Below are 23604 nucleotides of genomic sequence, written 5' to 3' on the forward strand. Positions count from 1 at the left end.
TATAGCTGGACAATCAAGCTTCATTAAAAGTGACGTCGAAAATGTCATTAAAAAATCAAAACATGAGGGCATAAGTAACCTGCCAATTTAGCGGACACAGTATAATACCATTTACAAACAAGCGAATGGGAACATCTACGATGCTACTTCGTCCTATTATTGATGGCCATTGGCCAGAGATTTGAATGTGACCGGTGACTTGATTACGTCTGTACGCGTCGCTACTTTGGTGCTTTCACTGTTTTGCGCTCTGAAGTTCAGCGATTTCTGCTCACAGGGTCGAGCAAGTATTAATGGAATTGTCATTGTAAATGTACGTGCTGTATTATTTCTTGGTCCACAAAAACGATCGAGCGTTTCTAGCTGTTTTCCGAAGACAGACCTCAGATTCACTTCCATCTTGGTGACAGCTATCTGCCTGCCTACGGAGGCTTACATGGACTTACCGGAAACCAAACTTTAAAAAAATTGTTTCGTAGCCGATTGAAAAGAGGAAAAAGGAGACCAGAAGCAGTCCGGGGTTGAAACTTTTGCAGTTCCTATTTTGCCCATCCTCGCGTCATGGTGGATATGAGAAATTGGACTACAGATAGAAAAGAAATATTTTATATTGTGAAAGAAAAGGTCGCCTCCTGTTTATTTATTTTTATTTTTTTACTACCATAACGGATTTTAGTGTTGTTTTATCATGGAAGATGTGAGTATGACTTGCAGTGTTGAATTGCGTAGTCTATTGCTTTCACTGTGTGTACAAGTTACCGTTTACTGTTCATTTGCCATGAAGAGAAAGGTTTCGCAGTTTTGTAAAGACTTGGTCAGAAGACACTGAACTGAGTTAGTGTTGCGTATTGTCTACGGCTTTGTTATTAGGCTATTGAGTCACGAATCACAGTTTTTTTTTTAAATTCCATGTGAAACTGGGAACTGGGATGAAGTATTCCCTGTTATTTACAGATTCAATATAATTCCGCCTTAAAAGTAGCCTATGCAGTGGATGAAATTATAGCTTGCTACTTAGGCTACTATAGACTAGCCTACGTAGGCTACTGCGCGTAGCGAGACGTCTTTGCATGCAGGATTGATTCTTCGAGTTGGTGACTGACTTTTCGTTTGATTAGAACTTTTCGCTTTGAAATAACAAACGGAGGCTGTCATCAAAGTCTGGGCTAAACGTTAAATAGCCTACCAAATGGCGATTTTATGAAATTGCCTAATTTTTGTCTGAGTAGCATATTTGGGGGTATTGATCAAAAACCAGCTGTAGAACTCAGCTGTCACACACCTGTCAACCTGCAAGCCTCCCGCCAGTTCCGCTACTTTGCAGTTTAAAGAGCTCCCACCCAGTATGTTTGTAACGGAATGACGTGCCTCCAGCCGGCTCGCCAGTGACCATGGTGATGCATGAAGAAAACATGGGAGGGGTTGCGCTCGTACTGCAAACACCAGTGGCTTTTACCAAGTCAATGCATTTGAAAAATGATGGTCACTTTTTCAAACCTTGTATAACCATAAACAACGACAATCCCATGGCTTTGTTTTCATGAATTAAACGAGGCTTGACATGCCTATCGAGTGGGTGGAATTTAGTTTAGGGTTAGTTAGGTTTTTTTCACTATATCTGAGGTATGCGGTGTAGTGACAGGTAGGCTAGCCTAAGTTGACCAACTTCCCGTTAACGAGACCTTTCTCTTGGAGCGTCCGCAGGAAAGAGGCGTACGAGTTTCAGGAACTGTAACAATAAAAACCGGAACTAGCGCAAGTAACAGTAAGATTATTCATGAACCATGCATGATCATGATCGCTTGTCGGTTCTGGAAATCCAAGATAAGCTATGTTGTCTTCTGAATCACGTGGTGTCAGTCGCCGCTTCTTATCATACGGCAGTTAGCGAGCCAGACTGTGATTTGGAGGATGATGCTTCATGGCTTGCTCAACAGAGGAGCCCTCCCATGCTTGGCCGTGGATGGAGCTAATTGTGCGGGATTGCCGCCTACAGTCCGCATCGGAACAAAACCCAGACTGTGGGGCCCATGCATGCACCAGAACAGTTCCTGAACAGAACGAGCCACCCGGCCGCTCACTTAAGTCTCATATGAAAATGGGAGTGCTGGTCTTTTCTGAATATTCTTTAATGACCAAAAGCCTACCCAGTTGAAGTTGAAGAAGTGCGACTGTTCGCTGTTTCAGAGTTTGACCATGTACTGTGAGTTGACTTTACTTATTAGTACAAACTGGTACCTAATCTGTGCATGTGTGTGAGACCAAACCAACTTTTGACAAATCTCAACCACACCTGGTAACTTTGGCTTCTGTTTTTAATTGATTTGTCCTGCCCTCTTTTTTTTTTACAGGCTAACACTGAATGCTCTTACAGTGCTGCATTTTAGATTACAGTACAGCTCTTGCCATCTGCTAAGACAATACACCCAGTCTCTTCTGCACTGATGTGTGTGGTACAGTACAAAATAAGTGTGTGTTCCAGTGAAATTTTTCAAACAATTTTTAATAACACGGGGTGGATATGCATTGCTCTGGGACTTCCTTTCATTTGTCTGTTTTTGAAACTCCTTTCACTCCCTTTCAGACAGTGAGAGCAGTTGGACACTCTGTGACTGTTTATCCTGCTCTGATGAGTAGACCAATGAGGAGAATATCATGTGATTTCAGTTTAGTTATGGAGTTCAAATCGGCAGTGGAGGTCAGTGCACAGAGCACAGAGCGCATTTCAAGTGATCCCAGATGCAGCAACAGAATACTTTATACAGAACACATGTTGGCTGAGGTGTGTCTTATTCAGGAATTGCCATAGCCACCTTTGTGTTGTTAAAGGGCAGGTTTGAGTTCATCAATATGCTTCGCCGAGGAAATGCTGTAATTTCTATTTGTTAAATTAAGAATTACTGATAAGGAGTTCAAATGTTCATTTAGCTAAAAATAATGGCTTCTGGGTAACGTCCTTTATTCTACTATACAGCATAAGTGCCTCAAAAATGATCTCACTTCACCTGGTAAAATCATTTATTTTCCTTAATTTTACTTCTGTTTGATGGCAAACATGTTTATGCCCATAAGCTAAAAAGTCCTCATATGAACACCATGTGTGTTGTCTAGTGACATACCACATATGCATTGTCAAACTTGTAATAACTGAGAAGTACTCTAAACCTCAAGCAAAATCTGTGGTAAGGCCTGTGTCAGATAAAAGATTCTTCATGGAATCTGTATTTGAAGTGGCAGAATTAAATTTTATTTCTTTTATTTATGAGGTCGATCAGCCATCGGAACAGTGATGATGTGATACTGTAATCTCCTCATGCCTGTGGAGGGAGTTCCTCATTGCTTTGTTGTGCAAAGCTGCATACAGCTGTTTTGGAATATATATTTTCACCACCGCACCCACCCTGTCTGGCAAAGCATGACAGCCTTGTTTCTGCAGTCCAGTTCCCCCACGGTGTGAGAAAAACAACCCTCCATCACAGTCTGCTCCCTCTCATCTGAGACACCCTGGGATGCCAAGGTTATCAAGTGCATCCACACATTTCCTGGACAGCTGTATATGACAGAGCAGTGAGTCTGCCCTGTGTGGCAGTCTGAAGAGAAAAGGCACAGTTTTAACTGCACAGCCAATGATGTTTGGATGAGCAGTTAGTCAGGGCACAGGTTCTTTCAATAGGGTAGTAAGTACAGTGAAAGTGGGAAATAATGTAGTATTTGTGTCATATACTGCGGAATTTCCCTTTTTGAGAGCACTGGACTTTTGCTGGGTGTTTGAAGGTGCCTGTGGTTGTCTTTAGCTACACATGCCAAACATGCAAAGAACAGTTTACCTAATCAGTCAAAATGGTGGTCTGCATGTGCTCTGCACTTGTATGTATTTAATACTTTCCAACACAGTCATTTGCTTCATGTGCAATCAGTTCTGCTGTTCGACTTGTCTTCTCACTTCTTAAGTTCTTTGACATTTTGCCTTTGATTAGTTCCCTTTAACTTGTTCCTTCTTCTGTTGGTATCATTGTTGTGTTTGTCTTTGCACCCTTGGTCAATTAACTGCAACTGATGAAATGGAATGCCACCTATTACCTATCCTTGTCTGCCTGTTTCTTATTTCCTTTCCTCCCACAGTGTGTGACTGCTGGTCCTATAGTGTTCAGACACACCCACTCAATTACTCCTTACTGTATGTATGATCTACTCAAAATCTAATATTTCTACTCTATGTGTCTCTAAAATGTACTCCCCTGACACTCCCCTCCCCTGTGGCTCAGTTGGTGGGCTGTAAAATTAAAAGCTGCGGTAGTTTACACTTTGGAAAACACATTCTTGATTCAAAATAATGTTGCAGTAATAAGTGGAGACAAAAAGGCCCTTTCAAATTGGGTTATGGGAAAATGTGTATAACTTATATTTTAAACAATTTTATCTAGGATTTTTATTATTGATAAGTGTAGTTCTTGTCAGCTATTTTCAATATATTCACATCACTATAACATTTTAAAGACCCTCTTAGTTGATATATTTTCTGTTCATTCATTAGCTTACTACAGGTAAATTAATTTCTGGAACCAGTAAACTAATCTGTGAATTTATTTTTTGCTATATTGTTATTTTTGCCTAGCACTTAGTTTGACAGCTGCTTAAAGTGTGTGCTAAATGATTTAACTGTAAATAGTGGATGTGCATAATTTTCTTCTGGAATTCATTTTTTAAAAATAAATCCATGTTGTCTTATCTGAAGTACCAGGGAAGTGTCTCGTCAGTGTTTCAAGTGCAGGGTCTCTTGCTCACCACGTACAAACTATGTGTGGGCTTCTGGGCGAGACAATGATTTTGCTCCCTCTGTTTCTTTCCCGTATACAACAGGGTGTGAAAGAGGACACAGCCAAGCCCGAAGAGGTAAAGTTCATCGGGAAGGCGGGCTGGGTGAAGAAATGCTATGGGAAGTTCCTGGGATCCTATAAGGACCGCTATATCCAGTTGGAAAAGACTGAGATTGCAGTCTATGAGAGTGAGGTATGGCAAAACATACATGGTTACAGTGGTATTGTGTATCTGCCTACAGCAAGATAAACTGTCTTTCTGGACATGTTCTTCCATATGTTATTTTAAATCTATACAAAATGGCAGCAGGAAGGGTTTGGCAAAACAATAGACAATTTTGACAAAGGGACTCCAGATGTGTAGAGAGGAGAAATCCGAGTCATTAAAAAGATGAGAAATTTGGACTATTAACATAAAACAATTACACATGAATTCTCCTGCTGTTCTGCAACAGATGATGTCATTGTTTTACAGATAATCAAATCCCTTAAACACTCGGTGTGGCTGGTGTTGAGTATTTGCACAGCTGACACTTAAGGATATGTCATCCATGTACTATTTTGTATTACTCTGTCATTTCTGCAGCTGTTTTCTTGCTTTTACTTTTTCGATGACCACAGTACAGTATGTGTCATGCCAGTTTTATGTGCAGCATGGAGCCGCACAGTGCTATACTCTGTGCATAGGTCTTTTGAAGATATTTAAACAGTTGCTGTTTAACATGATCTTTACTTTAACGGTCCTGCTGAGCGTTTTTACTAAGCTCTCTGAAATCACACACTAAAACATGAACTGCCTTATATACTGTAAAATAGAAACCAATCTACCACAGAATCTCTCTTCATTTTCTCTGTTGAAGACTCTAATATTGAAAGGGAAAGTATATTTGAAGCTGCAGTTTGGTCCTAAAAATAAACAATACTCTTTTTCATTGGTGCAGGATTTAAAGAACTGCTTAGAGAGGGTGGATTTGGAGAACTACGAGAAATGCACTGAATTAAGGAGTGCTTTCAAGAAGAAGAACAGACTGATTCTAATACGAGCCCAAAAGTGTGGGAATAAGGTAAGCATTGCCAGGCAGCAACAGAGATTTGCATGCTGGGATATCTGCTCCGGTGCCACAGGTCTGAAAAGGTGTCCCCGATCATTAAGCTGTCATAGAGAACCCAACACAGAGAGAAAAATATGTGCAGACAGCCCCTTACAACACTAAGAAATGCATAGAAAAGTATTTTCTGGGTGCACTGGGGTATGACTTGTGCTTGATGACAATGTAATTGCCTACAGATGGATTGAAAAGCTAGAAAATATAAAAAAGAAATGAAAATGAAAGTAGGGATGTTGCTAATGCTGTCATGGAGAATGACTTTCTGTATGAGTTTGAATTACTCCATTCATTCTAATGAAAACCTGTCACTGGTTGTAAGATCTGCGTGTGAAAATGACAGGAGGAGGGGGTTCTACTCTATGCTTGCAGACTGTGATGGAGAATACACAATTGTGCTTGTAAATACTTCGCATTATACCTGTCATAGGACATCAATTGTTCATTTTTAACAAGAGATATGCTTCATGTATTGATCATTTTAGGTTCCCTTTAAAGCCTAGTTTTTATCAGTCGTGTACTACCACAAACCCAATTTTTTGGTTTCAAAGGAGAATGTCACGTGTTGGGTGATATGCTGGTCAAACATGCATTCTTTAACTGCTGTCCAGCAGCATTGGGCACCATAGAGTTTCAGTGGTGTGTTTTCTGGAGTTTCTTCTGAGGTAAGAGTGCAATGCACCCTGGTATAATCTGGTGCAGAAGCTATTCTAACAAGAACACTCTCTTACAGTGACACGCTGGAGGTAGGAACTTACGTGTGGCCTCCTGTGTGGCCCGCTCAAAAACTCAGTGATGGTTGTAAAGGGGAAACGGTCTTTCTAGTCTGGACAAGAAGGCAACAGTCATGTGCGGAGATATGTGGTTCAGCTATAAATAAAACGTATATTCATTGAATGGAAATTGAAAGGTTTTTATGCTCTACTTAATGTGAAATGAAAATGCCACATAATTAAAGATTCAAGGGTTGAGCTTTACTCCTCTCACCCCTTATTACTCTGCCTGGGACTACCACCAGACAGGGCAAATGTAATAAATAAATGGTGTGGATAAATTGCTGACCCTGACCACATTTTGCAAGAGTTCAAAACCCTGCTGTTTGCAGGAAAAAAAACTTTGCTCTTGCCTGCATGTCACCTCTGCCCAGCTGCAAAGGAAGCGAGCTGGAGATAACACTCAGATGTTAACCCCCTTGTGTCTGAAATCACGGGTAGCGGCTCTCTTCCATACTCCATCCAGGGTTACTCATGAGGACCCGCCATCTTCTCTGCAGCGTTCTGAGCAGTAATCTCAGTTTAGAGGTTTACAGTAACCTGGTATGTTGACCCAAGCCAGTATTAATCTTATCCTGCTCAATTTTATTAAAAAGTCAATTTCTCTTTAAGCTTTAATCAAAGAGCCTCAGAACTAGTCACTTTAATGGGCAAAGAGGTAACTAAAAGTATTTGTACCAGAGCTACAGTAGTTGCCGTTGAAAGCTAAGTAGCTAGGCTGAGTGTAATGCTGTTGCTCCTCTGTTGTCAGGAATGTGTGATTTTCTCTAGCTCATCTAAGGCCCTGTTCGACAGAATTGGTGTAAAGAGATGTGATAGAAATAACAAGTTTGTCTGTAGGAGTTCAGTTTATCTGGTTTATTGGAATGTTGTTTTTCTTTAACCTATTTTGAACTTTTGTCATATTGGATGTGGGTCAGGTTTTTAAGTGTACTGTTGATGAGTTTTGAATATATCAATGACACGTGGCCTTTTGTCGGACTGTGTCGCAGACATCTAGCGATAAGTTGAAAAATAAACTCCCGGGGGTTCTCTTTCTATCAACAGAACCCCCTTTGTGTGATAAGATCGGCCCATCCCCTTCTGGTGTCTCTCGGAAACGTATCTCACAAACGTGGGCTGTCTGAGGCAGTAAGAGAGTGCTGTATTAGTAACAGATGACGAGGCAGCAGAACTGGCAGGCTGGTCTGACTCTAGCAGATGTCAGTGAGAGGCCTACGCAAGACGGCACATTGAAATCCAGCAGCTGAAGGCTGCATCCCAGTGTGTCACATTTTCCTGCCTCTACAACCCAGCGACCGGCCAGCGAAATGACTAAGGCACCGCCCCTTGCAGTTTTATTTAAAGCGCTGCAGTCGTTACAGCGGTCTGGAGAGAATATTCAGAAAGTTAAAACTTGCTGGGCTGTAAACGTTATTAAACAGACTGACTTGTGTAGGAATGAGGGTGTTTGTATTTTGTTTTGGGGGAGAAACCTAGGGGAAAACAATGTAGTTGTGCTATATGAAAAGGTTTTCCTTTGACTCATTATCAGTTTTGCTACCCCATTATTCATAAACTACTTTTACAGAGCTAGGTCAGCAAAGTCCAGAATCCTACACGGTCATAGGCAATATATATCAGCTGCTGTCTTGAACCACAGGAAAGCATAGTTAAAACTTAAGTAAAAGCATTATTTTCAGATATGGGCAATTTCAGCTTAAATAGGCCGCGACGCTGGCTACATGCTTGTGTGTTTTTAAAACCAGATCATTATAGCAAAGGCCCATTGCTGGCCTCCGGTGAGTTTCACATACAGGGCCTCCCAGGACACAGGATGCCAAACAAACTTCAAAAGACAAATAATGCATGGCAAGGTTACATAAACACAGTTTATACAAAAACTAACCAAAAGTAAGGAGAGGCCTCTGGCATTCAGTTTATGGTTTATGTTGACCTAGCTGTTAAGGATCTGAAGTAGAATAAAAGAAATCAAGCAAATAATCTCTGCGTTGGCTCTCAAGTGCAAGTGCGATCAGAATTTTTTATGGCGTCATGAATTTTTGTGTATCTTCTTAGGTCACGGGCGCTGTCCCAGGAGAATTAAATATTCCGGGCTTCCTTGGGTAAACACATCTGAGGATGTACATGTGTATTGTTTTTACTACCTATTATATCCTGTGGACAGTTTTGCTTAGCACAGAGTTTGTTATGTTGAGAGCATCCTCCGCTGTTAGCATTAAGGTCTCTCGGGCCAGAGCTGAAGGCTCATCGCCAGGAGAGGAGGGGTTTTAGGCCTCGCTCCAGCTTCGGACTCCCTGTTTGATTGTGGCCGGGTCGTTTGTACACCACCGCTCGCTGGGAGGGCCTGGCTGAGGTTCGTTTTCTGTGTTACTGGCAAAGTCCTGTTTTCCTAAAGGTATATCAAAAGGTCAGTGTTCTAATGTTGCCAGGGAATTAAAGAATATTTGGTGGTATGAGGGGAACTGCTATGATTTTTAAAGTCTTCTTCACTTAAGGTTACTGTATACTACGAGAGAATACTGTAAACATCCAGGGGGTATATTTGGCTGGTCTTCAAGATCCATGTTCTTAATGCGCTCAAACTTAAAGTAAAGGCTTTCCCTGGAGTTATTTTTCAAATGGATATTTTCTCCAAATGAAAAATGTCACTAATTTCAAGCTACAATTATGTGGGCCCATACAATGCTAAACAATACCTGCAAGATAAATTGCTTTAACTGAACCTGCTGTACTGTCCTAGCAAGTCGGTTTGTCTTACCCTGCACCCTACCTTTCTTGGAGGTGCATGGAAGACAGTGGCTTTTAACAATAGGCTTCCATGCACTGCCCCTGAAAGGTGACTTTGAATTGTTCTCCCATGACATCTGGCTGCATTAGCCAGCACATGAAAACATAGCTAAGGCACACTTTCAGCCAGCACACGAAAACACAGCTAAGGCACACTTTCAGCCAGCACATGAAAACACAGCTAAGGCCCACTTTCTCACCCATCCATTATTTGAGTTTTAAACAGAACTTTCACATTGTTATTTTATATTATTATATTTTAATATATTAGTCTTTGCGAGAACATTAAATGTGCATGTCACCCAATTTAACACATGTATAAATAAACCAAATGGGTAATGCACTGCTTAGGAGAACAACTTTCAGACAAAATGTATTTCTGATTTTCAGGGGTGAATTTTACCCTGTGTTGGATCCATTTAAATACTGCAGTCATTATATTTTATGCAATTTCACATTGCATGTTCTGTGTGATTCTTTTAGCTTGGCGGGTCACCACAAATTCCAGGGTCAATACTGCACAACTTTTCACAATTTCAAGACTGAACATACTTATAAACTTTGAAATAACCTTTCAGGACTGGACTGAAAGTAAATAAAAATTGATTCATTTGGACAGATGTGGTTAAGATAAGAAATGTGGTCTGACATTTTGGCTTTAGCAGGTGTTGTTTCTCATTCAATAAGAGTAAGATCCATTTTTATTGCATTGTTTAAGGGAGAAGTGAATGGACAGTTCTAAATGGCTGAACAGACCATGGGGTTGAATTAATTTCTATCAGCAGAGATGTTACAGCTACTTTGCTGCTGGATCAGCTTCCCCTTGATTGTAAATAATGTAATGGGATATCACAGAGAGGTGCATGGAAAAGCAAATAGCTTCTTTTTTAGAGGAGAGCAGATAGTTCCCCACTCCTTTTGTATTTTTGCTTTATTCAGACAGGTAGAAAGCAGAAAGGGTAACAGGTAGTGAAGGTATCATAGCTCAGAAGATGACACAACAAGGATCAAACCCCCTCCCACATATGGCTGAAGAGGCAGCTGTGTCACACCCCTTGCCAATCAGCAGTTTCTCTCATGGAAGCCACACCCACTTCCTAAACCTAATCACAAAGGACTTTAATTACTTCTGAGATTAATGCCTTCATGCAATTAACTCCTGACAAGCAGGTCAGTTATACTCATATGAAAAATGCATGTTTTAATTTCAGACCTGTATTAAAATATCAGACATTGATTTGAAGCATGCATTTAAATTGACACTATTTTGAACTATAACCTTGAAAGTCAGTAGATGACACTTTAACAATCTTTAAGAAATACTGTGGGCAATTTTAACTAATCCTATATCCTTTCCTGTACTTCTCCATGTTTTTGGTTGGTTTTTCCTTTTTTCCTTAAGTCCTGTTATGAGGACATGTGCAAATGACAACTGTCCTTATAATTTGTAGATCCATGATGTCAAAATTCAGGCTCAGAATCCTGAAGATAAGGATTCCTGGATTAAAGCTCTCAGTGATGGAATAAACAGAACTAAAAACAAAATCTTTGATGAGGTACTTTTTCCTCTTTACTTTCCTGTTTTGATGTTAATAGCTACATACATAATACTGTGCTTCATCCATGTTCTGTGCCTATTAATCAGGGCAGGTCCCTAGCTTATAGGTAAAACAGGTCTGTAGAAACATGAACCTATTATTTTTAAGTTCTTAAAGATACTTTTGCTAGAAAACTCTGACAAAGGCAAGTAATTTTTAACTGATCCAATAAGACTTTTAAATCTTCTGTGTGTTATTTCTGTTTTAAAACATTTAAAAATAAGAAATCTTGTTTTTTTTATTGCACTCACAGGTGAAGGTTGATGAAAGTTGTACCTTGGAGCATGTGACACGCACAAGACCCAAGGGAAACCAGAGCCGTAGACCGCCTACAAGGATACGCATGAAGGAGGTATATGGGAATAAGTCAGCCAGGCTGTTCCAAATAAGCAGGCATTTACTTCTGACAAGCTAAGCATTACCCAGGAGACTACGGATGCCATTTTACTCCCCTGCTATGCATGAGTTAATGGCAACACACAAACAGTAAACAATCTTTCACTCAGAAGCTGCAGTGTATGTTAATCCTGTCAGCATAAGGCCTGAAATTGTTGTAGTGACTCATCATAGATGGCTGTGGGAGGTTAGCACTGCTTTCTATTTACAGCATAGGGCTGGTAAATGCACATTTACATTTAACCAGTTACTGATAAAGCAAACAACGGCATCAGATAGCATTTTCTAAAATCTGTGGGAGGAAAGAATTAGACATTTTAATGTCATTTTAGAGATTTCTGGATTTGTGGATGCTCAAAATGCAGAAGACAACAGCATCACAGAACTGGTCTCATAGATTATTGGCTCAGGCAGATTTCCCTTTCTCTTTTCAGGCTGCTAATCTGTCAACAGATGGTATTCTGAGAAAGGATCTTGATGCTTCTGACAACACACCCAATGGTACACATCAGGTCAACACTGAGGTTGATACCTCTAAAGAAGCTGTGAAACCACCAATGCCTCCATCTAAGCCCCGTGAAAAACTGCAGGAAATCCCAGAAGAAGAGCCCGCCCCTCAGAAAAATGTCCTGAAGCCTCCCATGCCTCCCTCAAAAGAGAGAAAACCCAGCTCCTCGGGTGAAGGAGAAACACCAAAGGAGGTAGTACTCGCTCCTCCAATGCCTCCCAACAAAGCCAGAGACTCTTCAGAAGAGTCTGACAGCACCCGGATCACTCCACTGCCATCTCCTTCACCAATCAAAGACCCCACTCACCCCCCGATGCCTCCGTCAAAAGACAAGAAACCCGCTCAAACAGTAGAGTGGGAGGTTCCGCAGCTCTCTTGTGGTGCGGAAGATAGTGAGGAGGAAAGACCTGAGGAAACATTTTCTGACGACCAGGGAAAAAATGATAAATTGGGAAGTGAGGGAGATTCCACGCCCCCTCCTCAAACAGCCGTAACATCGCCAGAGGCTAAGCTTGATTCCACTGTCCCTGAGGAGGCTGATGAAACGACTGATGAAAAGGAAGGCTCCTGTCCTACACAGGAAGAGCCTGATCACAGCAATGTTGCACTGGAGGCAGGAGGTAATCCAGCACCTGCCATCGCATCAAGTGCAGACACTCAAAGGCCAGCTACACCTCTTACAAAGTCCACAGAACCATCTCTGCAACCAGCGAAAAAGACCCCCGGCCCACCAGCGCTTCCCAAGAAAAAATTGCTCAACCGCTCTGAAGGCGATCAGCCATGTGATCCCAGGGAGGGTTCAGCTGAAGTTCCCATTTCTGTAGAATCAAGGGGTGCAGGTCTACCCAATGAAAGTGTTCCTGCCTCAGGCATTTCAGATCTTTCCAAGCATAGAGATGATCTGACTCCAACTGCTGAGCGTAAGAACAAGATGGTAGCTCTGTCGACTGGGGATATAGCTGATGATGATGATGAAGTCCAACATGGTGATGGCAGCGAAGCTGAGGCAGAACCTGCTGAGGCTCATGTGCCACAGAAATGGAAAGTCGTCACAGGTGCTAGAAGCAGAGCCCAGATGCTAAAGCCGATGCAGATTAAACAGAGCATGCAGCCCATTCCTCCTGCCCTGCCACTCAAACCGTCAAAGGGGAAATCTGCCTCTGTGGGAGACCTGCTTTCTGAGTCAGTGGTGCAGACGGAGGAATGGGCTTTCAAGGAAATCTCTAGAACATCGTCAAGAAATGACACGAATGAGCTCCGTAAAAAAGTGGCCCTGGAGCTTGAGGAAACGGCAGAGCTCCTCAGTACTGTGTCCTCCAGACAAGAGGCGCAAGGCTCACTGGGTGACAAGGGGGGGCCAAAGAGTCTTTCGCCAGAAGAGCTGCTGGCCAAAGCTGTGGAGCAGCTCAGAAAAGCGGACCAGTGCTTGCAAGAAGCTAAGAATTTGAAACAGGCCCAACCCGTAGAGAAAAGGCACAGAATGAGCTTGTGACCGCAGATAAAATTAAACATGACAGCGGAATTAATGGCCCTCAAATGAGCTGTATGACAGGCGCTTGTTTTTCAAGCACACGTATGCACGCGTGCGCACACACACACACACACACACACACACATGCACACACACACACAAACACACTGGCAAAGCAAGGTTTTCCTATGTAAAACTGTTAGCTGAGAAAATATGCAATATATGCAAGTATTTTTTTCCTTATGAAGTGCAATTATTTCCACTCAGCAATTTATAATAGAGAGGTTGGGTCATTAACAAAAGCTCTACTGTATCAGGATGTTTGGATCATCACACTCCAATGACAATGACTTCAGCACAATTGCTGTGGGTGTATCATTTTTAATTTAATACCTGAAATACATACAGCAAGATCATCAGTGAAGAATTATTTAAATTGAGGAGGTTTACATCAGAATGTATAAAAATCTCTTTATACTTTTTTTGCCACCATATTATATTATCTAGTATACAGATATTTTATGAAATGACATTATGGATATCAGCATCACAAGAATACAAATTATGTGTTTGGCCAACATGAAAAATGTACCATATCTGGTAAATATTCTGATATTCTGAACTTAGATTTACAGTTATTCTGTGAAGCAGTTCCAATGTTTTTAAGTACTTTGTAACAACACCTATTATGAAAAAAAAAACATGTTTTGCCAAATGAATGCACTTCAGATCCAGTACTTGGATTTAAAACATTCATAATCGTTTCCCCACAGGATGACTCAAATGTGTTTTGCTGAAGAACCAGTAATCAGATGAGTCAGAGTTGCTTCATATATTTTACATACATTTTACTGACAATAACAGGTTTAACTGTCCTAATTGCACATTGTTTAGGTAAATTTGTTCAACACAATGGTCTTCCCAAAGATCCATTAGCACTGTTATAGATAATCAACTCTGTTCTGCTCTTAAGAGTGCAGAAATCTGTGTAAACAGTAGAGCATTTTTTACCAGCGATCTCAGAAATTACCCTCCGTGTACAAAGCCCTTTTAATGAATTTAATGATAATAATATCAGACAATAGCTCTGTTCATTTACTTTGGCTTCATTTTAATACTGTTTGTGTGTGGTTTTAACTAAGACGAGGAGCTGTCCTGCTAGTTAATCCTGTTGGGCAATTTTGTTGAGTGATAAAATGATGGCTGAGAGATGTAATGTCTCATGTTCTAATATTTTGTGTATAGTGTCCGTTTCAGACTGTGACATGGTGTCTACATGTAAATGTGCGTTGATGTTGCAGTATTGCTTTTCTGATCCTTTTTTCAAATAAACTTGTCTTAGCCCAGCCCCTTTTTTGTTTGGCTGGGATTAGTGTATTCATTGATCCTGTTGAAGTATTTGAATAACAACTATTTTTGTTGTCAAAATGAAATGTTTCTGAAAAACTAGAGATCAGGCTGGCTTGCACTTTCAGTATGGACTTTCTAGTGTTGATATGTGTGTGTTGTATGATATGTGCCTTTAGCTAATCTTTTTAGCATTCCAGTTCACAAATTAGAAACCACCTCCTCATTTATAAATAGTACACAGGAACTAACTACTTCCTGAGTCAGTTGCAGCTTCACTGACTCATTTTGAAAGGTATATAAAGAGGAAGAGATATGTATCTGCATACATGCCTTTGTGCCTGTTTGAAAATGTTCATAAAGATACCTGAAATGTGTCAATTTCTGCATAGTCACTTAGTTTCCTGAGGTGACATGTACAGTATGTGTATAAATGTGATTTTCATTTGTTCTCTAACATATTTGTGTAGTTTGTCTGATAAGGTTCTTGCTTCTTAAATATGTTTTAAAATGTTTGGCAATGGCCAGTTAAAAAAGGATGTAATCCATTTTAACAAACCAGCTTGATTAAGTGTGCTACACCAGAATTAACCTTTAACAGTCTAATTTTTATCTTGGTCTTTTGATTCATGTTTTGGTCTTCAACCTCCATTACTTGTTTAACTATACCATACAGCTGTAAAGCCTCAAGTTTGTAGATCACACTTTCATTTTTTGAAGTCTAATTTAATCTTGATTCTATCAACTTGTGAATGAACAATTTCTTATAAAGGATTTAATACTTAAGTTATTAACCTTCTGATACAGTCTGTCAGGGGTGCACAACTGTGGTTGTGGAGGGCTGGTCTACATGCTGGTTTTTGTTTCAACCACTTGCCTTAGTTTTAGTTTTCAGACAGCTCTGTAGACTACACTGGTTCACTCCTTTACTAGAGCACGTCTAGCCATTAGGATACACTTGCAGTCTACAGCTGTAGCTGGTGGTGCTTATATAAATGTCAGATGAAGATATGATTTGGCTCATTAAGTAATTAAGGCCAGAAGTTGGCACAAAATCCTGAGATCAGACCTTGTTGTGCACCCCTGCACTATGTCCTGTTTTTCTTTACGAAGTATTTTGTTAAAACAGCTGACTTGGAAAATATCAATGGATACTTCAGCCATTAAATGATTCATTTATATGAGCTGAATATTTATTTTTATATTAGTGTTTTTTAAAAGCACTTATTAATAATGAAATTTTCTGTGCCTATAAAAAGTTTAAGAAACATAGAAATGGATTCCATGAAAGCATGTCCTAATAAAAATATTACTGTTTACAACAATGCACATGTGTGTTTTTTAAGCTCCAAGACCAGCATTCCCTTGGAGTGCCATTTTTTCCTGTTTTGCTCACAGTGCTCCCCCAAAGATATAATATTTTGAGAATACAGTGCATGAGCTGCATTGACAGGCTTGCAGTATGTGTTCATTTTCCTGTACATACATTACCAGAGCAGAGTATGGCAATGAAAGAGCAAAACTCAGGTCTTCTTCCAGGACTGTGTGAGGCAATCGATTCCCACCTTCTGCATTCTTGGTAATAACACTTTTACGCTAGCCCTCAATATCTGGAGTTTCTTTGGAAATAAGCACCAGCCACTCTCCCAGTCACACAGACATGGCAGAGGACTGAATACTGATTCACCTTGTATGTAATGGTTGTGCGCACTGAATGCCAATTGACCTTATACACTACATGGCCAAAAGTACATGGACACCCCATGTAATTAGTGAGTTCTGCAACTGCAGCCACACCTATTTCTAACAGGTGCATAAAATCATACAGCCATGCCATCTCCATAGACAAACATTAGCGGTAGAAAGGGTTGTACTGAAGAGCTCAGTGACTTTCAACGTGACACTGTCATAGGATGCCACCACATTTCTGCCCTGCTAGAGCTGCCCTGGTCAGCTGTTAGTGATGTTATTGTGAAGTGGAAATGTCTAGGAGCAACAACACAAGTTCACAGAACGGGACCGCAGAGTGCTGAAGCATGTAGCGCGTAAAAATCGTCTTTCCTCGGTTGCAACATTCTTTACCAAGTTCCAGGCAGCCTCTGGAAGCAATGTCAGCACAATAACTGTTTGTTGGGAGCTTTGTGAAATGGGTTTCCATGGTTGAGCAGCCACACACAAGCCTAAGATCACCATGTGCAATGCCAAGCATCAGCTGGAGTGATGTAAAGCACAATCCCTTTGGACCCTAGAGCAGTGGAAACGCATTCTCTGGAGTCATGAACCGCTTCTATCTGGCAGTCTGACGGACGAATCTGGGTGTCCCCATGCACAAAGTGAGGCCCATAAAGAAATGGTTTGCCGAGTTTGGTGTGAAAAACTTGACGGGCCTCCACAGAACCGTTGACCTCAACCTCACTGAACACCTTTGGAATGTCGACTTTGAGCCAGGACTTATCGCCCAACATCGGTGTCCAACGTCACTAATGCTCTTATGACTGAATCCACGCACCCATGTTCCAAAATCTAGTGGAAAACTTTCCCAGAAGAATGGTTGTAGCAGCAAAGGTAGGACCAACTCCATATTGATATCCATGGTTTTAGGATGAGATGGTCAACAAGCACATATGAGTGTGATGTTCGGGTGTCCTCATACTTTTGGCTATGTAGTGTATGTAATATTAGCATGCGCTTAAGTTAATGTAGCCATTTTAAGTAAGCAGTTAATTCTGAGATTCTGTGGGTCCATTGATTTTGACAGACATTTATAAATTTGGTTGTTCTTTCTGTTGAATTGACTGAACTTTGACACATTTTAAAAAAAATGATTCCTCCTACTCTTTACCCGTCATTGCCTTTGTAACACTGAAGCCTTTCGCCTCCGCTTCACAATAAGCTTTGAGTATAGTTAAAAAGGGAACTTTTGCAGTATGAAGCCATACCTAAACTTGCAAACTCTCCTTCAGAAAGGAAAAAAAATGAAATTTGATGATCACAAGGCTCAGTATGCGAAAGTTTAATAATGACTAATGACTGCTGGCCCAATTTTTTTCTCCAGAGTGAGTTGCGACTTGGTGCAGTTCCTCATAATGGCCACAGTATGCGCCACAGTATGCGCAGCAGTCCTTCATTGGCAGGCGGCCAGTGTTTAAAATGCAGAGGAGGTGGTCTATTTGACTATGTTTGGCCAGCCAGCCACGGAACTAAGGTCCAATGTCATGTGACTGCAGGGAAAGGCATGCAGTCCAGGGGAGTGGGTGTTTACTGCATGAGAGCAAACAGATGAACCGCATTCAGTCAGGTGACCGGAGGATGAAGGCCACTGTGATTGGGATTGAGCCGTGACCTTCAGCCAACCTCTTCAACAGCAAGGTCTGGATGCTAACCAAACTAACATAGAATATTTCTGCATTTAGCATACTGTTTGTAACATTATGCAAATTATGTTGTAATTACTTAAACTTGAAATGTGAGTAGCAGAACATTCCAAAGAGTCCTGAGGATAGTGAATACATTCCCCAGAAGAGCTCAGGCCTCCAAGAACTGCACACTGAAACATGCAAAGGGTGAGATCATTCGCAGTGACATTCGCCTTTAATCATCTTTCCAGTCTTCAGAAAAAGAGTGGCTATTCTGTCAGATATTTACTCTGCAGGATGTGGTTTCAGGCCCTTTTAAACACAACTTCCTGTGGGTCTGTGCTACAGTTTGATGCAATGGCTCATGGGATAAAATGCTTTCTCAACAACATGTTAGAGGCTTCATGTTAGCTACAAACCCAAGTGTTTGTTTCTCTTCAACATTTGTAATAATTTCCAATGTAATCCTGCCTAATTGAGCAGTTTTCTCTTTCTGTTAAACCCTTTATTTCATTGTATAGGCTACTCTTGTGAGTTATTGAAGCATTTAAAATAAAATGATACATAAAATACTTTCAGGCCACTATACTCTGAAACCCAGGCAGTAGCCAGTGTTACCTCAGAGAGGGAAAACCTGAGTTTTTTTTTCTTTTTTCTCTTTTCTTTGAACTCATCAAATTTGAGAGGTAATAAAAAGTCATGAAAAGTCCTCCATGTTCACCTGGCATATTCCTGAAAGGTTGCCAAAAGCAATATTTTCTGACAAAACAGTGTATATATCAGCAACAGCGACATTTTTAAAGCAACATTTCAGTATATTCTGGGATTACATGAAGATTATCGAGTTAAACTGATTAAAGACCATATTCAGAGAATTTTCAACTTCAACCACAATAAAGCATTGCATTCATCTGATGGCTGTCAAATTAATTGTGTCAGCTTATCAGCATATGATGCAATGCCCAAATAGTATGTGAAATTTACTTTAAAACTTTTACAAATGCATACATACTAAATATTTAGAGATTGAAAAGATCACATTTAATTTGAAACAAATATACTGTATATGGTAGTAATATTTGGGCTGGAAAATAAGAAACCATTTACAGTGCTTTTCTTTGAATATATCATTATCATTTGTGTATCATTGGATGTTGCATTATTTTTGTTTTGTGTGTCTACAAATGTTGCATTTATGCACTGTACAAAAAAGTTTTGTATTTTGTTTTTATGAGTGAAACAGAAACAAACACCACTATGCATGCTCACATATCTCTCTCTCTCTCTCTCTCTCTCACACACACAAACACACAGGGATGTATTGTAACAAAAATGTGCTCCATCTCAAGCTCAGTAACCAAATTAAACAGCATAGAGCACTGGAGTGAAAAATTGATTTTCCTGTACTCAACCCACTCAACTTATGGCACTTCAGCTATTTCTATGTAAATAATTGGAAAGATTAGTCAGTCGTGCTGTCACAATTTTTACAGTGCATTGCAAAATTATTGCTCAGCATCCCTGGGGAGTTGGATTTTTTAAAGTTTCCTAATCTTCGTGTCACTAGAATCCATGGAAAAGTAATGTATATGTGCATAAGTGTGTATGTGCATAAACCTGACCCTTGGTGAAACTTAGATAACACAACATAAGTACAAGAGGACTTCTTCTTACAAGAATCATTATTGATGTGTGGTTATTTGCCAGTAATATTCCAGCATTGCGGCAGGGAACACAAACACAAACGCAAAACAAGCTAGCCCAGGATACGTGGACACATTTCTGCAGGCTAACTGGAAGCAAAAGCAACACTAATCGTTAGTCTTACAGATAGGCTGCAGTTGTGCATCCTACAGTAAATCCACCTTGTCGAATGAGGCTTGTGATAAACATGTAAGGTCAAGTTGGAGATGATACCAGTTGAAATACATGTACTGTAGCATATGCAGTTGGAGAGTAGTGGCTGGCGAACATGGTGTTGCAACACAGGTAGGCCACTTTCCTCACAGCTGAACAACTGATGTTCAGTTTACTGATCTAGAAACCCAGATCCCTGGGAGACTAATCATAGTCTTGTTAAAACACGGAGTGGCAATTTTAACCAGTCTGTTAATATCTAGCTGTAAAACATTTTATAGCACTGCTGTACATTTCTAACCAGTGTTGATTTTCACAGAAAAGAGAGATGGAAGTGGCTAACCTACCTTTAATTTTTGGTTCTCTAATGCACTGCTCATAAATTATTTTTTTTGGTACAGACTGCGAAAAACCATCCTGCCTTCGCTATGATAGGGACATTTATATTTTTTAAATGCTAAAACCACATAGCCAACTCAATTAGTATTCTTTCTTAAAAGATTGTGACATTTTATTTTGGAACAAATGTCTTTTTGGTCTCCATAGCAACATAGGACCACTACAATCCCTGGATTTTTGTGTATTACGCTTTGTCGTACACTCTACCACAGTGCTGCTGTTCTGTGGAGTTTTCACAGAGGTTTAGAGGTGCTTGCGGCTTTCTGACTTCTGTATCATAAAAACTAACTGAGTTGTGAGTCCCCTAAATCTTCACCAGAACTCACACAATGCCTCCTGCAGGCTGTTTTAGCACAGACATTTATGCACACACACACACACACACACACACACACTATATATATATACATATATATATATATATATATGTATATATATATAAATGAGACATAAATGATTGCTTTTAGCCATTGCCAGGTCAAACATATCCTTGATTCTGTGGCCTGTGGCTCCAGTACACCTCTAGAAAAAGCAGAGCTTCAAATGCGGCTGTAACACATTGGCTGACTCTGAAGTCTTAGCAGAGAACGCTCGGCACGCTCACAGGGCTGGTTCCTTGTGTGCCCTGAGAAACAGCACTCAACAACAGTGGAATTTCTGCTTCAGAGCTTCTGCGGCTACATATCCTTTTCAGTTGAAGGAGCCACTTATCTTTATTCTATTGTTCGAGTACCAATTAAATAGTGCTGTAAAAGAAGCTTTCCTGGCCCTACTCGGGGAAAAAAAAAAAAAAAAAAAAAAACAGAAAAGCCAACCAGTAAACATTTTTATTTATTAATATGTTTTTGCTTAATATTTTGTGGTACAGGGTGCAAGGCTTTTTCTTTAAAATTATGTGAAAATCTAAATTATTCACTAAACATTTCTATTGAGTTCTCTGTACAGAAGAAATACAGAATATTATCAATTACTCTAGAAAGAATAAAATAACTTATTCATTATCCACGATAAGTTTCTGTATTTGTTCAATTGTTATGCACACCTGTTGTTCAATGAGTGTAGACTACGTCACACTGTTCTTGTCTACAAAAGAACACATTTTAATACTTATTTCGTTTTGTGTTCTTGTTGAAAGTCTTTGTCTATAAGCACCAAAAAAACTTCCAGTCACGCAATCACAATCTTCACGACAATTTTAAAATAAAAAAATAACTCACATAATGAATCTCTCTTGCATAGTATTTTCATCCGACCGGTACTACCTATTTGCCAGATAATGCTGAATATAGGTTCAAAGGAGAAAATCCATTAAGAATGGCTTAATATATTTTTGCCTAATGTTATCAATCATTTAAATCACCTTCTTGGCTCCGATCTCCTTATTTGAGTGACACTTTCTGAGTCTCCAAATTATACTTGGTGCGCTCCATCATCAGCCAGCCGTGCTGAAACAGTCTGCCTCTCTGATGCTACAGTATTTACCTACTATTTCTGTAGTGAATCAGATCTTTGAGTGGGGTTTTGAAACGTGCAGTTGTGCATTTACACAAACTGCAATTATTTCTGGGGCTAGAAGTTCAGCAGGGATCCCCTGCACACTGGGTTAGGGAGAAAAAACAAATTGCGGTAGTTCCTAGGACAAACAAGCTCTAGTGTAACTCCAGTTTTTCTGGCACAAGACGAGGTGACCCAACTCTAAAGGACAGCTTAAGATACTATGAGCAAATATACACAGCATTTTGCAGGAACACATAAATTTAACTTTGGTGTAAAACCTACAATAGTCTCCTTCATTATTTTAGTATATTATGTTGGCCTTACATTACATGCTTCATTATTTATTTGTACTTCTTCTGAAACAAGTTAATTAGCATGTATTAGTTTACCTCAGCAAACATGATTAGTTGCCAGAGACCTTAGTCTTTAGCTATTTGAGCCTATGATGGGCCACTATCTACAAGGCCCACAGCATACCTACTCCCATCGCATATGCTCCACTGCCCATCTGAACATAGAGACCTGAGCAATTAAATCAAGGGTACAAAATACTTACCAAACCATTGTTCTGTTGATGCTCCCAAGCACAATGTTTAACTTAAACATAAAAGCAATCATCTACACTGGAAGAAAGAAAAAGAAGGAGAGAAACAGAAAGGATGGATGAACAACAGTCTTGTATAGTATGTCCAGCCCTAGAATAAAAAGAGAGAGAAAAAAGAAAATCATGGGACAATCCACATTATACAAGCCACTGATGAAATACATTTTGTAACAACACTGTTACAATATTGAGGGCTCTTTCATTTATACATAGTCACATTGCTTTACAGTGTGTCTGCAACACAACTATAGGTCATGCAATGTTGTAACAAGGCAATACTGTTATTATCCATCTCTCCAACTTTTATGAATAATTAATCTGCAGGCCGAAACAGACGAGAAAATGCAAAATGTAGGCAAATCTCCCATGGGCATAGGCTTGGACCCTCATATCAAGGTGAGCCCATGAGTCACAGGTAAGACAATACATATTTACTTTTTGCATTTTTAATATATATTTATCATATCATACATTATTTATTATTATAATTTATTTATTACAATTATTAATCATAATTTATATCATAACTCTTCACTAATATGTTTAAAGCAGCCATGTAATGTTGTCAAGCTAAGGGTGGTACTTTTGTGTACTCACACATGCTGGTTGAAGATGAAAGCTGGTTCCACATCTGTTAGGAGAAAATAAGAGTGCACTGTAGAAAGTGACAGATGTCAGGGGTTGTACTAGGAAATCCCATTCTGTCTCCAAAGTGGCAGTGACTGAGTTCAGCACAGCTATCCAGCCTCCAGCTATGGTGCTCTCTTGACATTTTCTGCTTTCTTCTTCTAGTTAGGCTCCGTTCTGACAATACTGAATGAAATGCTTGGCCTACACCATGCCATCACACACTGACGATTCAAGCAGGTCCTGAAAATGGTAATCAATCCCTTTTGATGACTGCATGTTCTGTTATCTACTATCCAACTTATACACACTTCATTAGGCCAGTCATAATTTTGACTAGATGTAGCTCAGATCATAACCAATGCCGAAATGCTCAGAAATATGGCCGGGCCATGTTTTTGAAATTGCCAAAGCATGTTGTGCAACGTGATTACGTATATGACTACATTTATAGGGTT

The 23604-nt window shown here is 40.0% G+C and overlaps 1 protein-coding gene and 1 long non-coding RNA gene across 2 annotated transcripts; one reads left to right on the forward strand and one right to left on the reverse strand.

The window, feature by feature from the left end:
* The first annotated feature begins 221 nt into the window (after positions 1 to 221).
* plekho2 (pleckstrin homology domain containing, family O member 2) lies at positions 222 to 16133 on the forward strand. Its single transcript, XM_035418543.1, has 6 exons — positions 222 to 697; positions 4861 to 5010; positions 5759 to 5881; positions 10938 to 11042; positions 11338 to 11436; positions 11915 to 16133. The coding sequence occupies exons 1-6, from the start codon at positions 689 to 691 to the stop codon at positions 13478 to 13480; spliced, it is 2052 nt and encodes a 683-aa protein (XP_035274434.1). The 5' UTR covers positions 222 to 688; the 3' UTR covers positions 13481 to 16133.
* A 5176-nt stretch (positions 16134 to 21309) lies between these two features.
* Positions 21310 to 23317, reverse strand: LOC118228128. Its single transcript, XR_004765410.1, has 2 exons — positions 23117 to 23317; positions 21310 to 22610 (listed from the first exon to the last, which is right to left on the reverse strand). It is a non-coding gene; the product is annotated as an uncharacterized LOC118228128 (long non-coding RNA).
* Between the last annotated feature and the right edge of the window lie 287 nt (positions 23318 to 23604).

The sequence above is a fragment of the Anguilla anguilla genome, chromosome 5 (genome assembly GCF_013347855.1).
Source record: "Anguilla anguilla isolate fAngAng1 chromosome 5, fAngAng1.pri, whole genome shotgun sequence".
Classification (NCBI taxonomy): domain Eukaryota; kingdom Metazoa; phylum Chordata; class Actinopteri; order Anguilliformes; family Anguillidae; genus Anguilla; species Anguilla anguilla.